Source organism: Rhinopithecus bieti, unplaced genomic scaffold (genome assembly GCF_001698545.2).
Source record: "Rhinopithecus bieti isolate Rb0 unplaced genomic scaffold, ASM169854v2 scaffold_2454, whole genome shotgun sequence".
NCBI lineage: Eukaryota > Metazoa > Chordata > Mammalia > Primates > Cercopithecidae > Rhinopithecus > Rhinopithecus bieti.
The window spans coordinates 102170-128046 of NW_016803843.1; the positions used below are offsets into that span (position 1 = coordinate 102170).

At 37.5% G+C, this 25877-nt stretch overlaps 1 protein-coding gene across 4 annotated transcripts in view; it reads right to left on the bottom strand.

Annotated features, from left to right (window-relative positions):
• KCNAB1 (potassium voltage-gated channel subfamily A regulatory beta subunit 1) overlaps nt 1–25877 on the bottom strand; it is a 430095-nt gene that overhangs the window by 52783 nt on the left and 351435 nt on the right. For all 4 annotated transcript variants that reach the window (XM_017855014.1, XM_017855023.1, XM_017855037.1 and 1 more), the window contains exons 7-8: nt 24945–24988; nt 15812–15898 (exon numbers count right to left, since the gene is read on the bottom strand). In XM_017855014.1, coding sequence (XP_017710503.1) covers nt 15812–15898; nt 24945–24988 — 131 coding nt within the window. The remainder of the gene's footprint in view (nt 1–15811; nt 15899–24944; nt 24989–25877) is intronic.

Consider the following 25877-nt stretch of genomic DNA (forward strand, 5'->3'; position numbering starts at 1 on the left):
GGCGGGCGCTTCTCGGGAGACTGAGGCAGGAGAAAGGCGTGAACCTGGGAGGCAGAGATTGCAGTGAGCCAAGATGGCGCCACTGCACTCCAGCCTGGGCAACAGAGCGAAACTCCATTGTTGTTGTTGTTGTTTAAAAAATAAATAAATAAATAAAAATAAAGCACTAAAATTGTGCTTGAACAGTGCTTGTTAAAATTTTGCCTGGGACAGTTAATTTTCTCCTAAGAGATATTCTGTCTTCTGCATGGGGAGGGTGTGACCTGGCTGCTGGTGATCTGGACATGGGTGAGAGAAGGGGTCTGGGGTCTCAAGTCTCATAGTCTTTTTATTTGCAGCCTGGCTCCACCTTGCTCTGTGCCTGGTATCTCTCAGCTTAGAGCCTGTCAACTGAATGTCTCCAGTTAATGAAACTCCTCTTCCTCCGTTGGAGGAGAAAGGCAGGACAATGACTGCAGACCTGGGGACATGGAGCTTTAGTAGCTCTGTATCCTCTTTTAAAGAACTACCTTGTTCCTAGTTCCTGCCTAGGAAGATGTTCCACCCACATCTTCTGTGGCACTGGTTTCTCTAACAGATGAACAATCCTGAGGTTGTGTAGTACATATTAACTTGTTTCTCATCTGCAGGCACTTAAAAAAATCTTTCCTCAGTTCTGCTAAGTCATATAATCCTCCATCCTTTTTCCATTTTCATACATATTGGTCTAGGTTTTCAGTTTACTGACACTTTCGTGAGAAATGAAGTTTCTGTTTCTGTTTCTTTGTCTCTGTGTTGTGTATTGGGTAGCTTTTTATTTTTTAAAAGGAAAAGGTAGAAGCATTTGTCCTGCTAATTCCAGATGTTTCCTTACTTTTTTCCAAATAAGGAAACTGCGAGTCAGAGGCGAAGTGGCTTTCACTCACTCACTCACTCCTTACTTCACCAGAACTCGCTTGTCAATGTTGTTAAAGATTTCCACATTGTTAACACCAACAGATAATGTTCAGTCTTCATCTTACTTGACCTATCAGTAACATTTGATATAATTGATCCCTTCTTTCCTCCTTGATGTGATTTCTTTCTTTCTTTCTTGAACACTGCATGCTTCTCCCCATCCTCTCAACTTCCTAATACTGGAGAGTCCCAGAGCTCAGTCCTCAGTCCTTTCTTTCTATATCTTCTTTTTTTCTCTGCTTTTACTACTTGTGTGATTTCATCAGTTCTCAAGGGTTTAAATACCATTCACATGCAGACAGCTCCCAAATTTATGTCCCCATCCCAAGACAGAGTCTCAGCTTTGGTGTCTAACTCCCTACTCAGCATCTTCACTTGGCCACCTAATAAACATTTCAAACTCAAGATGACTAAACTCAGATCCCTGAGCTTCCCCACAACTGGCTGCATATCAGCTTATGATCCCCATATCAATTGATGGCAACTCCATCCTTTTGGTGACTCAGGCCTAAAACCTTGGACTCATTCTTCACTCTTTTCTTTCCATCACACTCATACCTAATTCACCAGGAACTTCTGTTGCCTCTAATTTCATCATTTATCCAAAGTTAACCACATTACCCTTCCACGGCTAGCACCCTCATCTGAGCCTTATTCTCTCACCTAGATTGCTATAATCATTTTTTAACATGTCTCCCTGCTCCTACATTTGCCCCTATAATGTATTCTCAATCCAAGGGAGGAGGTATCCTTTTGAAATATAAATCAAGTCACATCACTTTTTTGTCAAAAATTCAGAGAGCCCCAAAAGATCTGGCCTCTCTTATCTCTGTAAACTCTTCTTCTTCTACCTTCCCCCTTCCTTACTCTGCTGCAGCCACATCAATGTCCTTGATGTTCCTCAAATATGACAGAAGGCTTCCATCTCAGGGCCTTTGCACTGTTTCTACAGCCAGAAGCAGTCTCCTTATCTCTCTTCTGGCTATTCACTTGACTTCTTCAAGTCCTTGCTCAAACCCTACCTTCTCAATGGCCAACTCTAACTTCCTAAGCATTCCCATTCTCATTACCCTGCTTTAGTTTTTCTTTTTTTCATAGCACCTATCAACATCTAATATTCTATATAATTTAACTTTTTGTTATTTTATTGTTTCTTATCCCTCCTGCCAGAAAAAATGTGCCCATCAGGGGTTGGGATCTTTGTCTATGTTGTTCTCTAATAAATCCTATGTATGCTGTGGTATACAGTAGACACTCAATAAATATTAGTTGGGTATGAATAAATGCACAAGCCAGGTTTTGCACCTGAGTGTTTATACTATGTCATGTTCTTCTGTGGGTCATCTGAGTACTATATGGTGACATTTAAAATGCATTGTGTAGGTTTTTTGAGACAGGGTCTTGCAACATTTGATCTCTGCTCAGGAAGAGAGTAGGGAAAATGGATGAGAGAAACCAAATTTCATTCTTTCTTCTTACCCATTTTTTTTCTTTTTTTATCTCCCTTTTGGCTTTTGTTAATTTTATGTGAATTCTCTTGTCAGATGGGTTAATCTCCTATCTCATTAGATTAAAACATCCATTTTAAAATGGTAATTGGGTTTCTTTCATTACCAAACTTGCTTCTAGTTTCAAAGGCAGGCGATGATACAATGCTTTCCTTTTTGCCCTTAATACAGAAGAATACTGGTAATACTAAGCTTTCTTTCCCTTCCTACTGCTTCCATGTACAAACTGTTCCATCCACTGGCCCTTAAAAACAAATAAAATGGTTTTCTTGAATAAGCAAGTTCTGTGCTGACTACATTTGGATTGTCAAAATTTTAAGTCTAAAAGTATCTTATTTAATTATCAGCAATTCTGTATGGTTGGCTTCACTGAAGCTAGACACAACATAAGCTTTCCCTTTTGAATTTAAAACAAATACATAAAACTTAACATGGGGATACATTTAGAGATGATGGGTAAATTCCAAATTGCAGAGGTTGAGGCTTTTGTGGCATATATTATTTTCCAATATTTGAACATTAACAAATAATTACTCCCCAAAGTTGAAGTGATACCTCAAAAGTCTTCAGATTCCCAAGGAGGGTATATGGGGTAGATTTGTGGTGGAGTATGAGGGATGTCTTTGTATAATCTATGAATTTTATACAGGGAGCCAAGTGCCTTATTCCGTAATTTATGGAGACTTGAATCATAAGCACATAAGGTTTTCCTAAACTTCCAGTTATATTGGACTTAATGGTATTTTCTTATAAAGGAAACACATTTGTTTCTGGAACTAAGAGTTAAATTTTTTTTGGCATGTGCATGTGTAATTTAAGTCAGATGGATTTAAACTTAGGTATTTAAACATGTGTAACAAGCATAACTAATGATAATGTAATCCTTCAGCTTAATATTTTAAATCTCCTACTGGTCCTTAATATTCAGTAGAGCAAGTATCCTCTGGCCTTGATGAAAACTCTGTTCTATGGTAATACAGAGTCCTAAAGTCATTTTAAGTCATAAGCACATCCTCCAACAATCTCAATCAAAACTTCAAACTCAAACTCTTTTTCTCTGCCCAAGCTGGGACCTGTTTAGGCTAGAAGACTACAGGAGTGTCAGGTACGTTTGGTTTATCTATTTCTTTATTTTCTCCTTCAAACCTCTGTCCTCCAGCCTTCATCCTCCAGAAGGCCCTGAAGGGAAGGACCCAAGATGGCCCCACACAGGAGACATTCATAAGTACCTTCCCTACCAGTCCCAAGAGGTCAGCACTCCCCCAGTGGTGCCACCAAGGCAGAGAGTCAGCCCACCTCTTCACCCCTAGATTTTCCAGTCACACAACAGCTCCAAGGCCACCATGTTCCCCAGTCATGGGGTCATGTTTCAAATCATCTGAAAGGCCTTGAAACCCCCATCCCAACCAGGGTGGCAATGAAGAGGCAGCTTTCTCCCATGCTGGGGTGGATGGAGCTCACAAGCACAGCTTTCTTCATACATGCCCTTCTCACTAGATCCCCTTTACTCCCATCTCTCAACTTTTATATTTTTAAAACCAGTGAGGAGCTCCAGAGTCACTGAACAGAGAGTCGGGGAAGAGGAGAAGGGAAGGCTTCTCTTTGCAGAAGAAAACCAACTCCTAAAGAAAGAGGAGCTGATGGAATCAGGAAAGCACCATCTCACAGCCCTCCTTGTAAAAGCGGATGCAGGCAGGGATCCTTGGTGGATGCAAAATGAGATTGTGGGGACAGGCTATTCACATAGTCTCAAATAATCACATTCTAGGTTATTTGTTAATTATAAAGTTAAAGAGTTACTGTCACAGTGGAGAAACCTGGCAGACATCACTTTAATCGAGTGATCAACCTGAACAGGACCAGCAATGGGATAAAACAACCCTCCTGAGCCCTCGGAAAACAGTGTGGAGAATACTATGGAATAGTACACAGACATAAAAAAAAAAATGAAATCATGTCCTTTGCAGCAACATGGGCGGAGCTGGAGGCCATTATCCTAAGTGGAATAACTCAGAATCAGAAAATCAAATACCTCATGTTCTCACTTGTAAGGGGGAGCTCAACAAGGGGCACACAAGGACATGAAGATGGAAATACTAGACACGGGAGACTCCAAAAGAGGGGAGGGTGGCAGGGAGATGAGTGTTAAGAAACTACCTATTGGGTACAATGTTCACTATTTGGGTGATCAGTTCACTAGAAGCCCAAAGCTCAGCATTGTGTAATATACCCATGGGATAAACCTGCACATGTAACCCCGAATCTAAAATAGAATAAATAAAAAAAGTAACAGTCATGACAATAAATGTACTGCAGGATTCACGCCCCCTCCAAAAAAGCAAAACAAATAAATCCTATAAAGGACATTTTAGAAAATTTGAATAGGACTTGTATATTCTTGAATGTGATGATTGTGTTATGGTCATATAGAAGAATGCCTTATTCTCAGGAGATACTGGAGAAAATATTTATGGGTGAAATGTCACAATGGCAGAGAACAAGAGAGGAAAAAATAAAGGCAAAATGTGGCACAATTTGGTAAATGTATTGGGTGTTTATTCTTTCACCATTTCTATAAGTTTTTAATTTCTCAAAATAAACAGCTAGGAGAAGAAAGAGCTATGGAACAAGCTCTTGCACACTTCATTTGAAAGTACAAATGGAGAACTGGCATCTCACTCTAAAATTTCATTTCAAGTGTGTCTTGGTGTCTGGCTGAAACTTCAATTATTATATTTTCCGGGGCTTATATATTCCTAAAAGTGTAAACATATGTAACAACAACAACCTCAAAATATTTGTGCAGGACAATTACAATTTGTAACATGTTTCCACTTATCTCATTTTGTCTTCACGACAATCTTGGAAATAGCTAGAATATTTTTATTCTCCCAGTGTACAATGAAAAACCAAGAAGTTGAAAGTCTGAGCAACTCAGTCAAGTTTATATGCCTAAGACTAGCACCCTCATCTTTTGATTGCAGACCTCGTATTTTTTCAGGACACATATTAAATATTCAGGAGGGGGGTTAACAAAACCACTTACTCTCTTGTTATTAATACTTCCTTTTGTACAGAGAGTAAGAGAGAGACTTGAGGGTATTTGTTTATCCCCGGCTGTCTGAGAATTTTCGATTAGCCTGACACAGGTGGCTCTGCTCACTGCATTCAATCAGCATGCCAGTAAACCCTCAGAGTGTGTTACTACTAAGTAATGTCAGTCTCCAAGTCTTCTGCATGTCCTTGAGGATCTGCTGCGGCAGATCGAGGAACTTACAGAAATGAATTCTCCTGAGATCCAGTCAACATCCCCTCAGAATATGGAGTTAAATTTTGTCACAACTCCAAATATCTTTCAGAGAAATGACAACTCACAGAAGGAAGTGCACATGAGTCATAAACCCACAGCCCCAGAATACTAAGCAGCTGTTTTTCACCTGACAGCTGGGGTGAGCAGAAGCAGTCTCTGTTCTCCCTCTCCCTCTCTCTCCCTTTTTTTCTTAACTAAAAACAACTTAAGGAAAAAAGAAGAAGAGGAGAAAAGCACCCATTTGGAGATCGGCGAAGTCCACAAACTTGTTGTGAGAAGGTACAATAGTCCCCCAAACATTTGGCCCACCTCGTTTCTCCGTTTTCAACTTACTAATGATACAGATTGAATCTCTTCTGCCTTCAATGTTGAGTAAAGATGTCATGAAAGAAAAAAATGGTGGGGGGGGGGGGGAGAAAATAGAGGAAGTAGTTAAACTGCATAGCATGTAAGCATATCCTTCTTTAGAATCTTCCCTTCAAACCAGGACTTTATGGAATAAGGTTGGGAATCATTGATTTCCAAAGAAAGCAAAAAATAAAACACCAGATGAGTACAATTGTTTTTCTGGAGTACAGTTTTCTTTAAAGCCAGTTCTTTGTGTATTTTCTGCAGCCTTGGCAATTGTAACTTCTCAGTAGTTCTAGTAAAGGTAATTTCTCTAAAGCGCTTGTTCTTTCTATTGAACTCAGTTGGAAAAGATCATTTGTTAACCAGGGCTCTGTTCCTGATAGATGCATATCAGAATGATCCACAGTCAGAACTTTGTGGGCCTCTGTTAATGCCGGAAATTTTCCAACAGGCCTGGAGGATTCGCCGGCCTGAGGCAACATGTCAATGACTGAGAGTGGTGAACTCTGTAATGTGCCTTTATTGTATTACTTAAGATTATTCAGTTCTGCTCAAGAAAGTAAGTGAAACAAAGAAAGAGGATAAATGAAACTGGGTGGAGATGCAAGTAGCTTGTGAGACATAGGCAGAATTTATAGGATGAGCATGGTAAAACTAAGTGGATTAGTAACCCCTGAGTCATAGTAGCCATCAACAAAGTAGAGAGTGTGCATGCTGAACACAGATAGGAGGGAGGAATGGAAAGAGGTGATATTGACAACATATCCATATGCATATGACACCCAACAGTTGAAATATACTAAATATAAATACATAAAATATGAGAACTTAAGTGAAGTCTTCAGTCAGTCACCTCTAGGATAACCTGGTAGTAGAATTGGAGACTACAAGTGCATCAAGGTAATTTCCTGCATAAACAATTTACAGCAGTACATGCAAACCATAACAATAACAAAAATGGTAGCTCTAAATTTTGCATAGTTACTAGGCAACATGCTAAGCATTCTGTAGATACTATCTCAAATAATTCTCGCCATAACCCTATAGAGCAAATATTATTACTACATTCCACAGATAAGAAAACTGAGGACAAGAGAAGTTCAATAACTTGCCTAAGATCAACTGGCTCGTAACAAATAGAGGATTTGAACTGAGGTCTGACTCTTAAAGCCATACCCTTTCTATTTTGGAGGAGGCCAAGTTATTTCCAAGCCCCCTCCCCACTGCCCACCATTTTCTCCTGTTAGACATTATTTGGTCATCCTAACTAAAATCTATCCCTATAACCTCCTAGCCCCCCCCAGGATTCATTTGTTTCTCCATTCTATTATCACCATCTAATGTAACTTTCTCACTAACTTCTTGTCTGTCTTCCCAACAAGAAATGTGATTTTTCTAAGGATGGGATTTTCATTTGATTATTAACTTCTGCTTCTCCAAGTGCCCAGAACAGTGCTTGAATAGTAAGTATTCAGTGACTATCAACTGAATGAATGAGTAATCCTATTATTGAGTTTTTTTGTTTTTCTTCTAGAGACATCTTTGAAAATAAAGTCACAGGCACAAGATCACCTTTCAGGCTGAATAGATTAACCCTGGAAAATTTATGATTAGGGGCATAAAGAGTTTCAGAGCAAAATTTTAGGAGAAAAAATGGGCTATAAGAAAATTACACTGCCAACTCCACAGCTTGAATCTTACAGGACTTCACCAGATCCTCTGCAGTCCTGCAGCTTGGCTATCTCCATTAGATTTTCATCATATTATAATTTCAGGGCCTTGGACTTCTCCTATGATTATCTCTGAGAAGAGATCCAGAGAAAGGAGAGTTTTACATACCTTACCTAGGGCATTCTAGAAATTGGGCTTACGTTTGTGTGCCCCAGCTGTGGGTGAGGTGCTGTAACCACATTATTAACTCATTCAGATGGTGCTTTATGTTTCCTCTGTTTTCAGGTGAGGAAAGTGAGCCTCTGTGAGGATAGTAGCTTGTCCCTAGTGTACAGTCTGATAGGTAGCATAGCCAGAATTTGAAGTTGTGTCTGTCTAATGCCCTAGTCCACTCTGCAGAAATATTGTTCCAGTGAGGAGGTCCACCATGAACAGAAACATGGAATTTTCTAAACAGATGAACTGGAGACGGAAAGAACTGAAGTGAACCCAGCTGTCACCCATTGTTATATTTCTTATGATGGATGAAATAAATTTGTCTTTTTGTGACACAATTTTTTTGGTCTGTAAAGGATAAAACATCAGCTAAATAGGCCTGAAGTATCAGGAAAAGTTTTGATGAATTTGCAGTTAAAATGGAAACAAAACTGCATTTTAAAATTGAAACACTTTTTTTTTTTTTTGCCACAAGCTTGGCTGGGTTTGGCTCATCTTCTTGGATATAAAAATCATTTTCTCCAAATTAATTTCTTGAAAACTCAACTGTCCCAGCCTTTCAAGCCGGGGGTTAAATTGATCCGATGTACACCAGAGGCCTTGGGAACATCCTGGCCAAGGTAATAAATGAAATTCATTAAATAATCTTAATTGATATAGTAATACTCAGGGGGCAACTGTATTGCCAAAGAATTGTCCCTTTATTCATTTCTGCTCATTCAGATATCAATCACACTTCTAAAGAGAGATGCAGCACATCTGGATGCTACTGCGATTGCAGATGAGAAACAGCATGTAAGTGTCCTGGGGCTGTTTGGCAACAACCTGTCAACATCTCCTTGAAATATGTTGAACCAGGCACTAGAATGTTTATAGAGGTTAAGAAACCAAGATAGGTTTTCAAGTAGAGGAAAATGAAGTTAGAGCCACTCAACTTTGGAGCTTTATTCATTCAATCACTCAAACACTTGTTCAGTCCTTCATCCATCCAACCAATAAATATTTATTGAGCACCTACTATGTGCCTGAGGCTCTGTTAGACTGGGAATATAGTTTATGAGCCTGTGTGGTCAAGTACAGTAGCTAACTAGCCACATGTGGGCTATTGAACACTTGAAATGTGGCTGATCCTAATTAAAATTGTCTGCTGAGCAGTTGAAATGTGTTGCTCCAAATCAGGGTGTACACAACTGATTGTACAAAGACTTAGTAGGGAAAAAAAAGAATGTAATATATGCCATTAGGAACTTTTGGATACTCATGGATCGTGTTGAAGTGATAAGTTTTGATATATCACAGTAAATAAAATATAATAAAAAACCTCACCTGTTTCTTTTTACATTTTTTTTTTACTTTAAGTTCAGAAATGCCATGTGCAGGACGTGCAGGTTTGTTACATAGGTATACATGTGCCATGGTGGTTTGCTGCACCCATCAACCCGTCATCTAGGCTTTATGCCCCACATGCATTAGGTATTTGTCCTAACGCTCTCTCTCCCCTTGCGCCCGACCCCCCGACAGGCCGCGGTATGTGTTGTTCCCCTCCCTTTTTACTTTTTTAATGTAGCTAATAGAAAATTTGAATTATATATATGTGGCTTGCATTATATTTCTATTGGACAGTGCTGTAATATTTGCAGAAGATTTCTTCCTTCTATGTCATGTTTTTTCGGATAGCTTGAAGGTAACTTTCAGGGAAGATAATAAAAGATAGAGGTGGAAGGGCTGATCTAATGTGGGGCAAATGATGTTTCTAGGTTTTAGGTGGTTAATTTTTGTTTTGAAAACTTTTTACTTTGGAAGTTATATATCTAGGTCCAGTATCAAAATACTGTCCAAATGTAGAAAATTTGGGATACTGCAATGTTTTTTGCTTTCTGGCATTTTCTGAGTTGTCATTGGATATCCTGAATCCCTGAATATCCGCAGATGGCTACTTTCACATGACAACACTAAAAAAGATGGCTTAGAAAGATGTAAATACTTATGGAATGGGTTATTTGACAAGATGACACTATGGGAATAAGTGAAGCTAACTTTGGTCTTGCTTCTCTTATTTGAAATTAAGACATATGGGCTGCTTTATGTCTGCACTGATCTGCTAGCAGGAAAAAATAAATAACTGGAACTGTAATCAGTATGGAAATAATATTTAATGACTCAGGAATTCTGTAAGAATAATCAGTTTTGGCAAAAAGCTCTATGTGAAAAGTAAGGACTCAATTCCAAGTGTTTTTAAAATCAAATACTAACTAAAATTTAATTTAATTTAAAAATCATATTCTCAGATCAACAAGTTAGTGTGTCCCCTCTTTTTGCTTTTGTCTACAAGGGGTACAGGCTTACACTATCTTTTCATGACCACAGTTAGGCTCAATCTCTTCTTCCTGGAGCAGTGAGAATAGTATAGGTAGAGATATTAGCCTGGTGTTTGGGAATGACAGAAAATCAAACAAACAAACAAACAAACAAACAAAAAACTCCTCATACAGGTTCTTGGACACACAAATGCTCTGTGTCCATCCATGTCCAGACTGACTCTATTGCCTGAACTTTTTCTTGTCTAATGAGTTCGAGAGAAGATTTTGAAATACATATTAGGGATTTGTGGAAGTGAGAGAATTAAGGATATGAGCTTCATAGAGCATAAAAAACTGTCAGTGACTCTACTGGGAGGAACACAGACCCATAAGAAGGAAGAAATGGGATGTGGGGCTGATTTTTTTCTAGGACTGGAAAACATGCCATCATTGCCAGATATTGTAGCAGAGACAGATGGCATGACAGATGCTGTGAAAGAAAAATGTCTTACTACTAGGTGAACCAGAAAAAATAAACAAGAGGGACAGAGGAAAAAGTACACAAGCTCCCCTCTGTTGTCAGGAACATCTTCCCATAGCCTGAAAATGTCTAACTGTATTCCATGGAGTTGCAGATTGAGAATGAAGTGTCTCACCCCTTTCTCCACTGATTGCACCTTTGGAATTTACAGCCATTCTTTTGAGAGCACTCACTTTTTGTCTATTGATTTTCTAAGAAATAAGGGAAGGAAACTACTAATTGGATATACGATGCCAATATATTATAAAGATGCTGCAGTTAATCTTTTTCTGGCTCAAATGCTATACGATATGTAGAAACTGGCTGAAACTCATCTTGGTTTATTTTTAAAATGTTCCCGATTAACATCACTTCATGGTAGAAATCACATGAATGCAATTGGCATTTTAATAATGTTTAAATGGAAGTTGTTTAAAACGTGTCTCAGTGATGCTCATTGTGGGCACACACATGACCCCTGACATTTGCCTAGTTTATGACTGGAGACTCTCAGTGTCTCCAAGTTCTTGAAAACCACTCTACTCGGTAATCAGTGACAAATAAGAGCAAGCACTGAGTTGGGCTGAACTCATTTGAAAGTGCTATGTCCCCTGTGTTTAAAAGAGGTGCCTCAGCAAAATTATGTCAGCATGTGTTGTGACTCCATGGAGTTGACAAATAATAGCTGAAATCAATAAAAATGATTTACAAACGCTAAGGGTCTATAGTATTAATACATGTAGATTTAATATATAAATACGCAACAATATATACTTGGCAACCACCGTTTTGTCACTTAAACAGAAATGGATGCAAGTGAGCCTAAAATAGCCAATGTGAGTTGCTGAAACAAGAAAAAAGTAATATCATTTGATATTAAGGATTTTTCTGCCACTACCAAAAAATAAAAAGGTTGGACAACTATCTAGTGATGATTTTTTTCACCACATTTGAAAAATAAATTGAATAATTAACTAAAGCCAATGGAATATCATTAACAGAGTTACTGTAGTGTTTTCAAGGGTAATTTGATTATAAATAACATTTGCCTTCTGTCATGTTTTTAGAAACACTGATAGTCTTCCTAAGGTATACCCCCCATTGTACATGTACAGCTTTATTCCCATACATACACAGTATGATTTACAAAATTGTTGCAAAGGTGACTCTCAACAACATGGAATCCAGAACTAACACAGGCACCTTATTTTTCCCCCATTTTTAGGGTACCAAATGCACCCAAGTCCATCTGACAGTCCTGTCTCTTTATTTCCTATTGCTTCTTTATTTCCCAGATCAGTACTTTCCCCTGGCACAGTAAAGTAGAAAAGACTATATGTATAGATGTGTTCCCAGAGACTTACATCAAACTCTGATTGTTCCAGTAGACCCACCTTGGAACAAATGAGTGTACTAAGTTTGAGGATAAACATTTTCTGAAAGCTAGGAAAAACTCACATGGATGCTATTTCAATCTGGAACAAGTCCTGCATGAGGAGCTGCCTGTGGAATGTCCCTGCTAGGTCCTCCCAGAAGAATAAGCCTCAAAACTTGATTGGCCTGCTTGGGTGAGTCTCCTCTTGCTGGTGAGGGGAAGCAGGCTACACTCCAGCATGAGGTGGTTGATTGCTGCTGTGCTACAAAATGCCATGTGCCTTGACCTTATCAACAAGTGGCCAGTCTCCATTGTTTGACACTCTTCATTATGCTTCTGAACTTGGAAAATGACTCATGATAAAATAGCTTCCCATTCCGCTTTGTGGAATTGTATATAAGAAACTACTCAGGGAAAATGTAAATTTTCTCTGATTCCCACAAAGGCTAAACAATGTTGTGAACTCCACCAGACAGCAGCAATTATTTTTTAAAACACTTTGAAGATTTCTTTTAATAAATTTCAATATATTATAAATATTGATACAAGAGACATCATTATCTTGTTGGTGTCACATAGTTTGACTCCTAATTGAGGATTTCCTCCTTCTTCTATAAATGTAATGCAAATTATGTTTTCTGTTTGAGAGACTCCTACAATATATTCCTAAAATAAAAGGCAGAGGTAAGATGGGAAAAAAAAATCCTTAAAAATCTTAGATGTTCTGCTATCCTCTACATGGTATAGTTGCAAAGAACACTGTCTAAAAGAGGAAAATAGTCACTAGGCACCTAAAATGTGAAGCAATTCCAGTCTTTCATAGACCTCACTAAATCGCATTTTACTTGACGCTTTTGCAGACTAAATAACTTTAGTGCTCTGTTTTAATGTGTCATTAAGAATTGTATGACTGGAACATTTCTACACTGCTGGTGGGAATGTAAACTAGTATAGCCACTATGGAAAACAGTGTGGATATTCCTTAAAGAACTAAAAGTAGAACTACCATTTGATGCAGCAACCCCACTACTGGGTATCTACCCAGAGGAAAAGAAGTCATTATTTGAAAAAGATACTTGCACATGCGTGTTTACAGCAGCACAATTCACAATTGCAAAAATTGTGGAACCAATTCAAATGCTCATCAATCAATGAGCGGATAAAGAAACTGTGAGATAAATATATATGATGGAATACTACTCAGCCATAAAAAGGAATGAATTAACAGCATTTGCAGTGACCTGGATGATACTGGAGACTATTATTCTAAGTGAAGTAACCCAGGAATGGAAACCCAAACATTGTATATTCTCACTGATATGTGAGAACTAAGCTATGAGTACACAAAGGTATAAGCATGCTACAATGGACTTTGGGGACTTGGGGGGAAGAGTGGGAGAGGGGCGAGAGATAAAAGACTACAAATATGGAGCAGTGTATTCTGCTCGAGTGATAAGTGCACCAAAATCTTACAAATCACCACTAAAGCACTTACTCATGTAACCAACTACCACCTGTACCCCAATAACTTATGGAAAAATAAGATAAAAAATAAAAAAGAGTTGTATGACATCATATTATCCTTGCAATAAATACTTCTTATGCTTATGATTTGCTTTATCAAACACCTAATCTTTGCTTTGACAAAAAATATGCAGTTTTATGTCATTTCCATGGAAAATTTCCAACACTGATACTGTTTATAATAAACTCCTAATTTTACCCAGATTCAAGAAAGAAGAAAACTGTAGGAGAAAGTTAGATATAAGAATATATATATTTTACATTTCTCTGTAGTTGAGAACGAGATAAATGGCAAGGAAAATAATTTCCATAACTTTTTTATGATCAGAAATACAACCTAGAAAAATTTATAATATGTCAATCATTTATACTTTCCCATTACTACAACCCTTCTATAACCCTATCACAAGAATCACTCTTTACAGAATCTGGTTGATTACAAGATCCTGCCTTTTGAATCATCAAGGACAAAGTTACCTTCAGTGTAATCTCATGTGAATCAAACTATTCTAATTATTTTAAAAGTGGTAATCCATATCATATTGTTCAAATAACCAGAATATTCATTTTGCTCTTTTCTCAAATATCTTCATTCTCAGTCACCTCAGGTAAGTGATAATCCATGTGATTTTAAACTTCAGTTAACTGGAACATTCTTTTTTTATTATTATTATTTTATTTTATTTTATTTTTTATTATACTTTAAGTTCTAGGGTACATGTGCATAACGTGCAGGTTTGTTACATATGTATACTTATGCCATGTTGGTGTGCTGCACCCATCAACTCGTCAGCACCCATCAATTCATCATTTATATCATGTATAACTCCCCAATGCAATCCCTCCCTCCTCCCCCCTCCCCATGATAGGCCCCAGTGTGTGATGTTCCCCTTCCCGAGTCCAAGTGATCTCATTGTTCAGTTCCCACCTATGAGTGAGAACATGCGGTGTTTGGTTTTCTGTTCTTGTGATAGTTTGCTAAGAATGATGGTTTCCAGCTGCATCCATGTCCCTACAAAGGACGCAAACTCATCCTTTTTTATGGCTGCATAGTATTCCATGGTGTATATGTGCCACATTTTCTTAATCCAGTCTGTCACAGATGGACATTTGGGTTGATTCCAAGTCTTTGCTATTGTGAATAGTGCCGCAATAAACATACGTGTGCATGTGTCTTTGTAGTAGAATAATTTATAATCCTTTGGGTATATACCCAGTAGTGGGATGGCTGGGTCATATGGTACATCTAGTTCTAGATCCTTGAGGAATTGCCATACTGTTTTCCATAATGGTTGAACTAGTTTACAATCCCACCAACAGTGTAAAAGTGTTCCTATTTCTCCACATCCTCTCCAACACCTGTTGTTTCCTGACTTCTTAATGATTGCCATTCTAACTGGTGTGAGATGGTATCTCATTGTGGTTTTGATTTGCAATCCTCTCAAACTATCTTCTGCCTCAAACATCCTAGCAAGTTCTGTAAATAAATGTAAATTGAAGAAAATCTGGTTTTAGAAACATTCTGAAAGCTTCCACAGGAAGAAGCTTAAACTGTGGTCCTCGAACAGTTATAATAGAAAGGCGATAAAATGTTGCAGCTCCTTGAGAATCAACAATCAAACTGCAATGAAATCTTATTTTGAAGCAGTCGCTGCTGTGGAATCCCTGCTGGTGGCACCACTGAGCGTTGCTACCACAAACTGGAAACTAATCAGACTTACAGCCATTATAAAATAGGAAGATCCTCAAAGGATTTACTGTGAAATGATGATGGCTAAGTTATAAAGCCCCTTTCCAATTAACTTTATTGTTTTAGTTGATGAAATCATGAAAGTGAAATGAACCTGGAAAAGGTGAGCACTGTAACCAGCGGGTGCCACAAACCCAATGTCTTCAACTGCTTTAAAATAAGAAGATGCAGCAGACAGAGCATTGGTTTTGGGAGTAAATGCTGAGGCCAAAAGGCATCAGTCAGAAATATTTTTGTTTTCCACATTCAGTTCGATCAGTGTCAATACAATTCATTTCCTACTGTGAGCAGAGTAAGTCCTCAAACTGAATCAAGAATTCTAGAGTATTTTATTAAAGTTCTTAACTTACCTTCCATGGGAGTGTTACTGTCTGGTCGATTAGCAAAGACCACATCCACATACTCCAGCTGCAGCCTCTGGAGGGAGCCCTTCAATCCTGGGAGCAGAAGCAGGAAACAAACCCCAAAATCTAAATATGAGCAGTATTCAAAGAGTTGAAGTTTGGTTTCTTTCAAGAATTTACTTTAAAAAAATAGAATTGGAATAGTTTCAAAAATGCTTTGAATACAGTGATTGTTAATTGACCCTAGAACATTTTAAAATTACATCAAAGGCTGACTTCCCCAACAAGAAAAGTCTTAGAACTTTTCAGGAATATCATCACTCTCACAGGAAAATTTATACTTAGGAACGACCTTCCCAGTGACTTGTATGCAGCAATATCCAGAAGCAAAATTTAGAATAAAAAGCAGCTTCTCTCCAACAGTTAATGTTTTTCTTCTTGAACAATGCAAATTAATGTTAATGTTTTGGATCACTTAATAGGCTTATAGTGAGCCAGAGATACATTTATTACACATAAAACTCATTAGAATGGTTTAAATCAGAAATAAATGACTGCCCCAACCCCATCTTAATGTAAATGTTGGTTTTAATAGTAATATAAAGGGGTTAGCAAATGAAGCCTTCGCTTAACATTTTACTAATTGGAACAAAGTTTAAGGAACATGAAATATAGCTGAGCTCTACCATTTCTATTATTCCCCATTTTGGGGAAGAAACAAAACCCTAGAAGCTATAAAGGCTGAAGAGGTAATATAAAGGAGAGAATAAGAACTTGAAAAGGGAGTCAGGAACCAACAGCCTATGTTTCAGCCCTAACCATTTGGTCACATTTCTATGAATACTCAGAAAAAAATTAATTTTAGTAAAATTAATACTTCCCTGAAATAGAACATATTGTATACAATATTATGCAACCAAAAGGATGGCAGTGTTTGAGAATCATGTTATCCCATTTCCACGGGGCACAGCATTTAGCATTCTCTTATTAGCCTCTTTAATTCCTCATGGAGACCAGAGGCTTTACTCTCTTTATTATAGACGTAAAATTAATTGCATGTTAAATGAGGCTCTTATAAATTTAAATTTGGTTCATTTAAATTTGATTTTTCATACTGGTTTATTAGTCAGCCACAATTAGTTTTCTGACAGGGAAATGGAGTGCTTGAATATTGTTCCGGAAATATTTTCCATCCATTGAGAAAGGACTGTCTGTGATGGCAGCTTGTTAAAAGCTTTGATGAAGAGATTAGGGCAGACAGATGTTATGAAGTCTAATGCCTGCTCTTATAAACCTTCCGTGATGCTCAGGCACAGGGTATCACCAGCTATTTCAAGAAACAGTGTGAAATTAAATTAACGTGAGAAAATATCATGATATGAGCCACTTTTGGGAACAGTTGTATGCAGGGAGGAGGTAATGAAAGGACAGGAATACTAAGTAAACAAATAACAGGATATCACAAGGTTTGAAAGTTTGGAAATTTGCACCCTAGCATGCTTGGGACCCCACTTGGGTTCTTTGACCTTTTTTTTGAGACTCAATTCTCTAGTCTGCAGTGGGCCAATACTGCACAATACTGACACCTTCAGAACTGCTGTTCCTGGGAGAGCTGTGTAACACAGTCTACAGAACCAGAATGTGAAATTATACCATGGTGTTCACATCTGGAAAGTTCCAGGGGGAAGACAGCAAAAGACCAAATGCCAAAAAATTTTCATGAGACCCCCTGTTTTGGAGAGGGGCATTTAATGACAGTTCTGGCCTATGCTTGGCAGACAAAATAAGTATCTTGTTTTCTGACAATGGCCCTCTCTCCCCGTTCTCTTCTAAACAGCTCAATGTGGGCTGAGAGTAACTAGCAGAAGAGGCTACAAATAACTTGGCACTGTTACAGCACTGTGTGATGAGGCATGTCACAGACAGGTGTGACTTTTGTCATTTATTATTCCATCCCATGAGCATGTATTGAGTCCCAATTTCATCCTGAGACTGTGCCAGGCTCTCAGGGTTTAAAGATGCACAGACACAGTCTTCATCCCAAGGAGCTCTAACAGTGCATATTGAGAGCATCTATTGGCACAGGTTCATTGTTCAAGGTTGTAATGTGTACCTGGAACTAATGATATGGACTTGATACTAAGGTCAGCCTCATGGTATTTGGTCATTCCCACCTCTTTAATTCTTTCTCTGAAAAGCACTCTTTTTTGATATTTGGCAAGAAATTCAAGCATCTGAGGCCAGTGATCCCTCCTCTGACTTTGAAGTGGAATGAAAGGAAATTGTTCCTCCAAAGGACACTATCCACTCACTTTACAAATCTCAATCACATAAAGTCTTGTAATCCATGGTATGAACTTTGGATTCTGTGTGAGATTTAAAGATACTGGTACGGGAAGTTCCAGTGAGGAAGAGATTAAGCAGGGGAAATAATATGATCAGATTTCCATTTTGAACCAATGGCTCCACCTGCAGAGAGGGACCTGAAGGCGCAAGAGTGAAGGCAGGCACAGCCACTGCAGTCCATCCAGCTCAGACAAAGTTAGTGAGAGGTGTATACATCTGGGACAAGTGGTATAAGTAGAAATACACGGACTTGCTGGTGTGCTGCATATAGGGTGTGGAGGTTAGAGTAAACAAGAATGACTCCTAGATTTTGGGCCTGAGAAGTGAAGTGACTGTTACTAAATGGGGCAGTCAGGGGGAAAGCTAACTGGAGGTGGTCGGGGAGCCAAGTTTAGTCTAAGCAGCACCTCAGTCACTACATGGAGCTCTTGGCAGCTGGATGGACCAGTCTGGCGTTCAGAGGAGGTGAGGCACAGGGTTTGGGATTCAGGGTACTGATGTGGGTTGTCCTGAATGACCCTATGATATCCCTTAGCCTCTCTGAGCCTCAGTTTCCTCATCTGTCCAAGGACGAAATGGTGCTAGCTGATCTTCCTGCTTTGGTCTTTCACGTGACTGCAAAACAAACCAGGTATTCCTGCTTTTTCATTAAGATATGTTTCATGAGTATCTCCTTCAGAGTCATTTACGTTTAGTTTCAAAAAAACAAGTCATCGTGTTCTATCTCCATTTAGCAAATGTTTGTTGAGCACTGGCTTAGGGCCAGGTATTGTTTTAAGTTTAAGTAGACACGCAAAAATGCATTAACCTTGGCTCCAGAAGGGCAGCTGGGCAGCCAATCTTAACCTAAGGAGTTAGGTGCTCCAGTGCAGTAAATGCACTCTCTGAAGGCAATTTGACCTTAGCCTGTCCCTCTGCACTAACCCAGCATCTGTGGGAGGGGAAAACAGGAGAAACAGCAGAAATGCTCCCTGACCTTGAGGAGATAATTAGAAGCAAACCGGCAATTTCTCAAAAGTTCACAGGAAAATAAATTACTTAAAGAAAATGGTTTTCAAGTGACTACAGTAAAAAAAAAAAAAAAAAAAAAAAAAAAAAAAAATCTAAGTCCATTTTTCTTTTAGGTTCCAAAGTTTAACAAGAACCATAATGTTTAGAAGGTAACCTTAATTCAATTTAAGCATATTTCACAGGTTTCTAAAGAAATATGTTTATTCCAGACAGTCAGCAGATTGGCACAGTTAGAGGTGGATGGGGTGTTCAGTGTTGCAGGTTTAACTGTGTGGAAGCAAGGAAATCAGTAGTTTGGAGATTCTGCAAGGGTTCTATTTAAGCAAGCTGTGTCGTCACCTTTTACACCTACCACGCACTTGCTTTTCTATCTAGCTTGCAAAAAAAGTTGCCTTAAATAATATACATTGTTTATATAATTTCTAGTTTTTTCTCAGCAGACCTATCGTCATAATTTGAGACATCTGCTTCTTTTTTAAAGGCTGAGTTGTATCAGAATCATATTCAGCATGTGGCTGTGCCTCCTGTTATGAAACGTGGTTATCCTCGATGGGTAATGTACGTTTACATGAATGTAGTACACTGAAAAAAAATCCTGTGGCAAATCCATTTGTTCAGAAATGTATTCTTTAATTGAAAAATCATAGACTGTCTTTTTCTTTTAAAGTTCATAGAGTTTAACATTTGTTATTAATTTAAAAGTTTCAAGCAGAGCTTTCTCAGATTATTTTCCTCTCCTACTCCAAAAACAATGGCAGTGGGTTTGTGTTTTGAATTGCATAACAAAACTGTTTATCTGAAAGGCAAATGTAGAGTCAGACACAAATTTTGGCTGTTGGAATACACAAGAGATTTACTTATTCTTACTCAGTGACCTACCAAACTATTTCTTTTCCTTTACATTAGGCACTAAAGGAATGTGTTTTATTTTATTTTTATTTATTTATTTATTTTTTCTGTAGAGACAAGAGTCTCATCATGATGACCAGGCTGGTTTCAAGCTCCTGGCCTCAAGCCATCCTCCCATGTCAGCCTCCTAAATCGTTGGGATTACAGGCATAAGCCACCATGCCGAGCCAGCACCAAAGGCATCTGCTCTGCTCCATTCCAACATTGGCTCAAATTGGGGTTTAACAAATGTTTGTGGAATGGCTGAATGAGTAAATTGGATTTTAGAACCCGAGGGGACTTTGGGATTCTAAATGAGTGTAATCAATCTACTAGTGAAATTTCTTCCTCCTCCTTGTGAATCTAAGGAGAGCATTACACCTAAGCAGATCTAAGTCAAGAACTTTGGGCTCATTAAAAAGGCCTTTCAATATGAATTCTTTCAAACCCACATTATGCACAAGTCAAGCTCATTGTATACTCTGTAAACTAATTCAGGTGGCTCAGGTCAGCCAGCACAGAAGTGGCCTGAACTCTGTATCAATTTGAACTTTCTGTCTTATCCTCTAATAGTACTTCTCAAATTTAATTTGTATACAAATCTCCAATGTCAAATGAGGTCACCTTCATCACAGAACCAAGTACCAATGAAATCCAAGGATAATGACTTGTAAACTCTTTTAAACTTTATTTTGGGTCTCATCTCATGTCCTTGCTTTTCTGCAAAATTCACTCAATTCCCTAATTTCAGCCTGCCTAGAAAATACTTTGAGCTAATTCTCTTGTAATCACAAAGCTTTATCTTTGGCAGAAACTATGGACTGTAAAATAACACCACCACCAACAACATAATAACAAATGATCTCAATTCTTCTTCCATCTCAAAAGTTTGAAATTTTGTGTTAAAGTTTGAATCTGGGTCAGCTTGAATTTCAGCTGAACTGGTTTATCCATCCTCAGAGATTAGTTCCTAAGAGAATTCCTGACTTATTTAAAGGTGGAGGGAATTTAAGGTATTTCTATTATGTCATATGAGGCTTGAAAAAATGCTTATTTGCGGGCAGATCACCTGAGGTCAGGAATTTGAGACCAGTCTGGCCAACATGGTGAAATCCCATCTCTACTAAAAATACAAAAAAATTAGCTGGGCATGGTGGCGCATGCCTGTAGTCCCAGCTACCTGGGAGGTTAAGGCAGGAGAATCACTTGAACCCTGGAGGCGGAGGTTGCAGTGAGCTGAGATCGTGCCACTGCACTCTAGACTGGGTGGCAGAGTAAGACTCCATCTCAAAAAAAAAAAAAAAAAAGTAAAGAAAGAAAGAAGAAAGAACCCTGAAATTATGTACACACTCTGGTAAATATTAAAGCCATGGAGATTCAGTGAGGAGCATAGTAACATACCTTCTCCTTTCTTTTTCTCTTCGATTTTATATTTCTTTGTTAATTGCCAGTGTCAACCATTTTCTGAATCGCTCTTTTCTAATTAATTAGATTAAAAAGAAAAGAACAAAAAACAAGAACTTTTCTGGCAGCAAACTGCTGCCCTGTTCATTCAGCGTGGTTCTGTAAGCTGACTTGGTTATTTGTCACTGACAAACTCCATGGAAGAGAACACAAGTCATGAGGGCAAATGCTGGAGTAGGAATGCTAGGGCAGTAACAGTTTTGAGAGGCAGGTTAGCTTTGACTTTACAATGTCAAATGGGACACTAAGGCCTGAGAAGGGATACTGTTTGGGTGAGGAATCTGGAGGTTTTTCTGAGGGCTAGAAGTTTGTCATTTATTGTGGCTGTTTCAGAATGTCACTACTTAGTAGTATACTTATCCACGGAATGAAGACTAGCAGTTGTACTTATAAGGACAAGGATGATGACAAAAATAACATGTATTAAGTGCTTATTATGTGACAGACACTGTGCTCAATGTGAATTATATAATTTTTATCCCCATATAATAACCCTTATATTTATAGTCTATAGTTAAGGAGACAGAGGTTAGGTAGGTTAAGGAACTTGCACAAAGTCACTAGCTCATAAATGACAGAGTTGGAACTTGTACAAAGGTCTGTCTGACTTCAAAGCACATATGCTTAAAATTATATTTAAAGATAGTCAGTGAGAGATACCAAACCTATATAAAGACTTTGGAGACAATGGGGTGATGTAATTATTATGGTATATATCTATGTACACACACACAAACATGCACACACATATGGTTCACACTGGCAATCAAGAAAGAATACATATATACATATATATATATATATATATACATTTTGAGATCTGGCTTCAAAAGTCTTCACTTTAAATTCAGTGATTGAATACTGAAACTATTTTTTTTCTGTTGCAAGTCTAAGATATTTCAATGTAGTTTTGCTTATAGGTCAATAAAGATCATCAGCTTCCAAGCTGGAATAAAAATACTCGAATGAAACATTATCTCTTAGGTTCATGGAGAGAAAAAAGTTCACAATGAAATTACAGCCTGGGAGAAAATATTTGCAATACGTATAACCAAGCAAACAGTGAACATCACTAGTATACAAAGAGTTCCTGCAAATTATTATGACCAAGACAAACAAATCGAAAGAAAAACAGCCTGACAACATGAAGAGTGAATTTCCAGAAAAAGAAGAACAAAATTATTAAAAGAAGCTGAAACTCATCAATAAATAAATATATACATAAGGAGACCAATAAGACCAACTCATCTAACAGGATGGCATATTCCTTTTAGAAAGTAATTTTGTGTTAAAATTTGTATAATTCTTTGACTTAGAAATGCCACTCTGGAATCTACCCCATTTACCTAAGGATGGTCACTTGTATAATTCTTTATGATGCTAAAAACTGAAAATAATCTGTAAGTTGTATATTTTAATTGAGAAAAAAATCAAGCTTAAGTTAATATTTGTAGCCTGGTTCTACTGTTTATATATATATTTAAAATATAAGCAAGTGTTTGGATGGATGGATAGATAGATAAGTCAGTACAACCATAGAGAAAAGGTGAAGAAGATATATACAGATTGTCAGACTCTGCGATGGGATGAGACTGGATGAGCAAATGGAGAAGCTGGCTTCCTTATCTATTTTATTTTTGAAGTGGTGAGATTAGAGCACATTTTACATTTCTGGTGATGTTAGTATTTCGTAAATGAAATTATTTTTTAAAAAGGAGAAAAATCACTTGTTTCAATGATCAATCATGAACCTAAAGCTACAAAATTCTTGGATTTTTTTTGAAATACAGATAGTTCACAACTTACAATGGTTTGACTCAGGGTTTTTCAACTTTATAATGTTGTAGAAGTGATATGCATTTAGTAGAAACTGTACATCGAGTTTCCATACAACATTCTGTTTTTCACTTTCAGAACAGTATTCAATAAATTATTAATACATATGACATTTAATTTATTATAAAATAGGCCTTGTTATAAAATAGGTTTTATGTTAGATGGTTTTACCCAACTGTAGGGCAATGTAAGTGTTTTAAGCATATTTAAGGTAGGCTAGGCTAAGCTATGATGCTTAGTAGGTTAGGTGTATTAAATGCATTTTCAGCTTAAGATATTCTCAATTTAAGATAGGTTTGTTGAGATGTAATCCCATCATAAATTGGGGAGCATCTGTACTTCACAAACTAGTATAAATTCTTAACATTTTCTTTACTGCAAAAAGTGTAAGTATAAAATTTTATAATATATAGACAAGCAAGAAATAAACAAAAATTACTCACAATTCTCACAATCTTCACGATTAAGTAGAGTAGTAGTACTTTATTACATAATGGTTCTTGTTGACTGTTTTAGTTCCTGTTTATTTCTAAATTATACAAAATTTTGAGTGCCTTGCAAAAGTAATGCACCAGGAATCAATTACCTAGTGGTAATTTTCTATACATTTTTCTATGCATATGTATATACCCTTCTAAAACAGTAGAGTATACTACTCGGTGATGAGTGCACTAAAGCCTTAGAGGTCACTACTATACAATTCATCATGTAACCAAAACCACTCGTACCCCAAAAGCTATTGAAATAAAAAATATATGTATTTGAAAAAAATCTAAAGAATAATAAAATAAAAACTAAAAAGTATAGTAGTCTTAACATTTGTCTACACAAAAATTTGCACACAAATGTTCATAGCAGCATTATTCAGAGTAGCCAAAAAGTGAAACCAAGCCAAACGTACTTTAACTGGTAAATGGATAAGCAAAATGTGGCTATCCATATAGTGGACTATTACTTGGCAAAGAAAGGGGTAAAATACTGACATGTGCTACAACATGAATGAACATTATGCTAAGTGAAAGAAATCAGTTACAAAATATCATATATTATGGGATCTAATTTACATGAAATATGCAGAATTGTCAAATCTATAGACATAAAAAGTAGATTGATGTTTGCTTGAGACTGTGGGAGGGGGTGAGGTGGTGATAGGAAGTGACTTCTAGTGGGTATAAAGTTTATTTTAGGGGTGATAAAAATGTTTTCACATTAGATTAGGGTGTTTGGTGTACAACTCCGTAATTATACTCAGAACCAATGAAATGTACACTTTAAATGGGTAAACTTTTATGATATGTACATTATATCTCAATAAAGCTCTTTCAAAAAGTCTTGTGGGAATGTTTTATTAATATTAGTAATAGCTGAAAATGAGAAGAGTTCTATACAATTTTGCCTTTTCCTTTCGAGTTCCCATTCTCCCCTCTACATCTCTGCATTCCCTATATTTAACCCCAAGAAGAAATTTGGTTGATTGTGGTACTTTTCATATAGAACCTTTTCCTCTTCCAGTGTATTCTGAACTTGTTTGGTTGATACCTTTCTTGAACGAGGGGCCCACAGCCAAAAATAAAACTGAAGCAGAAGCACCCACCTTCAATAATATGCTTTCTTGACAGCCCTCTTTCTGTTTCAGCTCTGCCAAGAAAAAGAAGCAAGTAACTTTGAATGAGAGTGTGCTTTCTTTTCTTCTCTAAATCTCTGATCTGAAATGCTAGTTTTGTACCCTGTTCTTATCAAATTCTGCACCACTGGAGACTGAGGAGAGAAGTCTGGTGGGCAACACACTGAACCCCTTTTCTTTGGAGACCTCAGTAGATGAATTATCCACGACGGTCACCATGCCTCTATCATGCTCAGCACCAGGCTCCGGTAAACAGCAACGCAGCCACGTACACTCTGTCCATATTTAACTCAAGACACTGTACAACCTTTTCACCTTGTTCTTAACCAATCTAAAGAAAATAAAAAGGCTTGGCATAGGTTTGTGAGCTTATTGTAAGATTGCCAGGCTGCTGAAGTTTTTTTGTTAGCTTTTCTGATAAAGGAAGCAAATTTGGAAGTGCCTTTGACTTCCAAAATAAATTTTAAAACGAAATTAAAATGTGATGAAGCAAATGTTCCTTAAATTAGTATCTCCAGAAGACAGACCCTTAATCATAAGGACTTTTGCCTTCCCAATTCTCAAGCTCTGGCCAATTAGAATGAAATACGGTACTTGAATTTTAAAGTATTGATAACATGTTTCTTCATCATCAATACCTTTGGCAGCTTCTTTTGAAATATAATATTTACCATTCACTTTTGTGAATGTATTCTTATTTGGTATTTTTTAATAAGTACATTAGTAATACTGTAGATAGTATTCTACTACATATTCTACGATATAACGGTTCTTGCAGACTGTCTTATTTCCTGCAAGGTTTTGTAGCATTGCAAAAGCACTGAGCAATGGCACTGTGAATCAAAACACAGGCAATGAAAATCCACATTTCTCATAGGCATGATGTTGCTTTATTTTTGTACG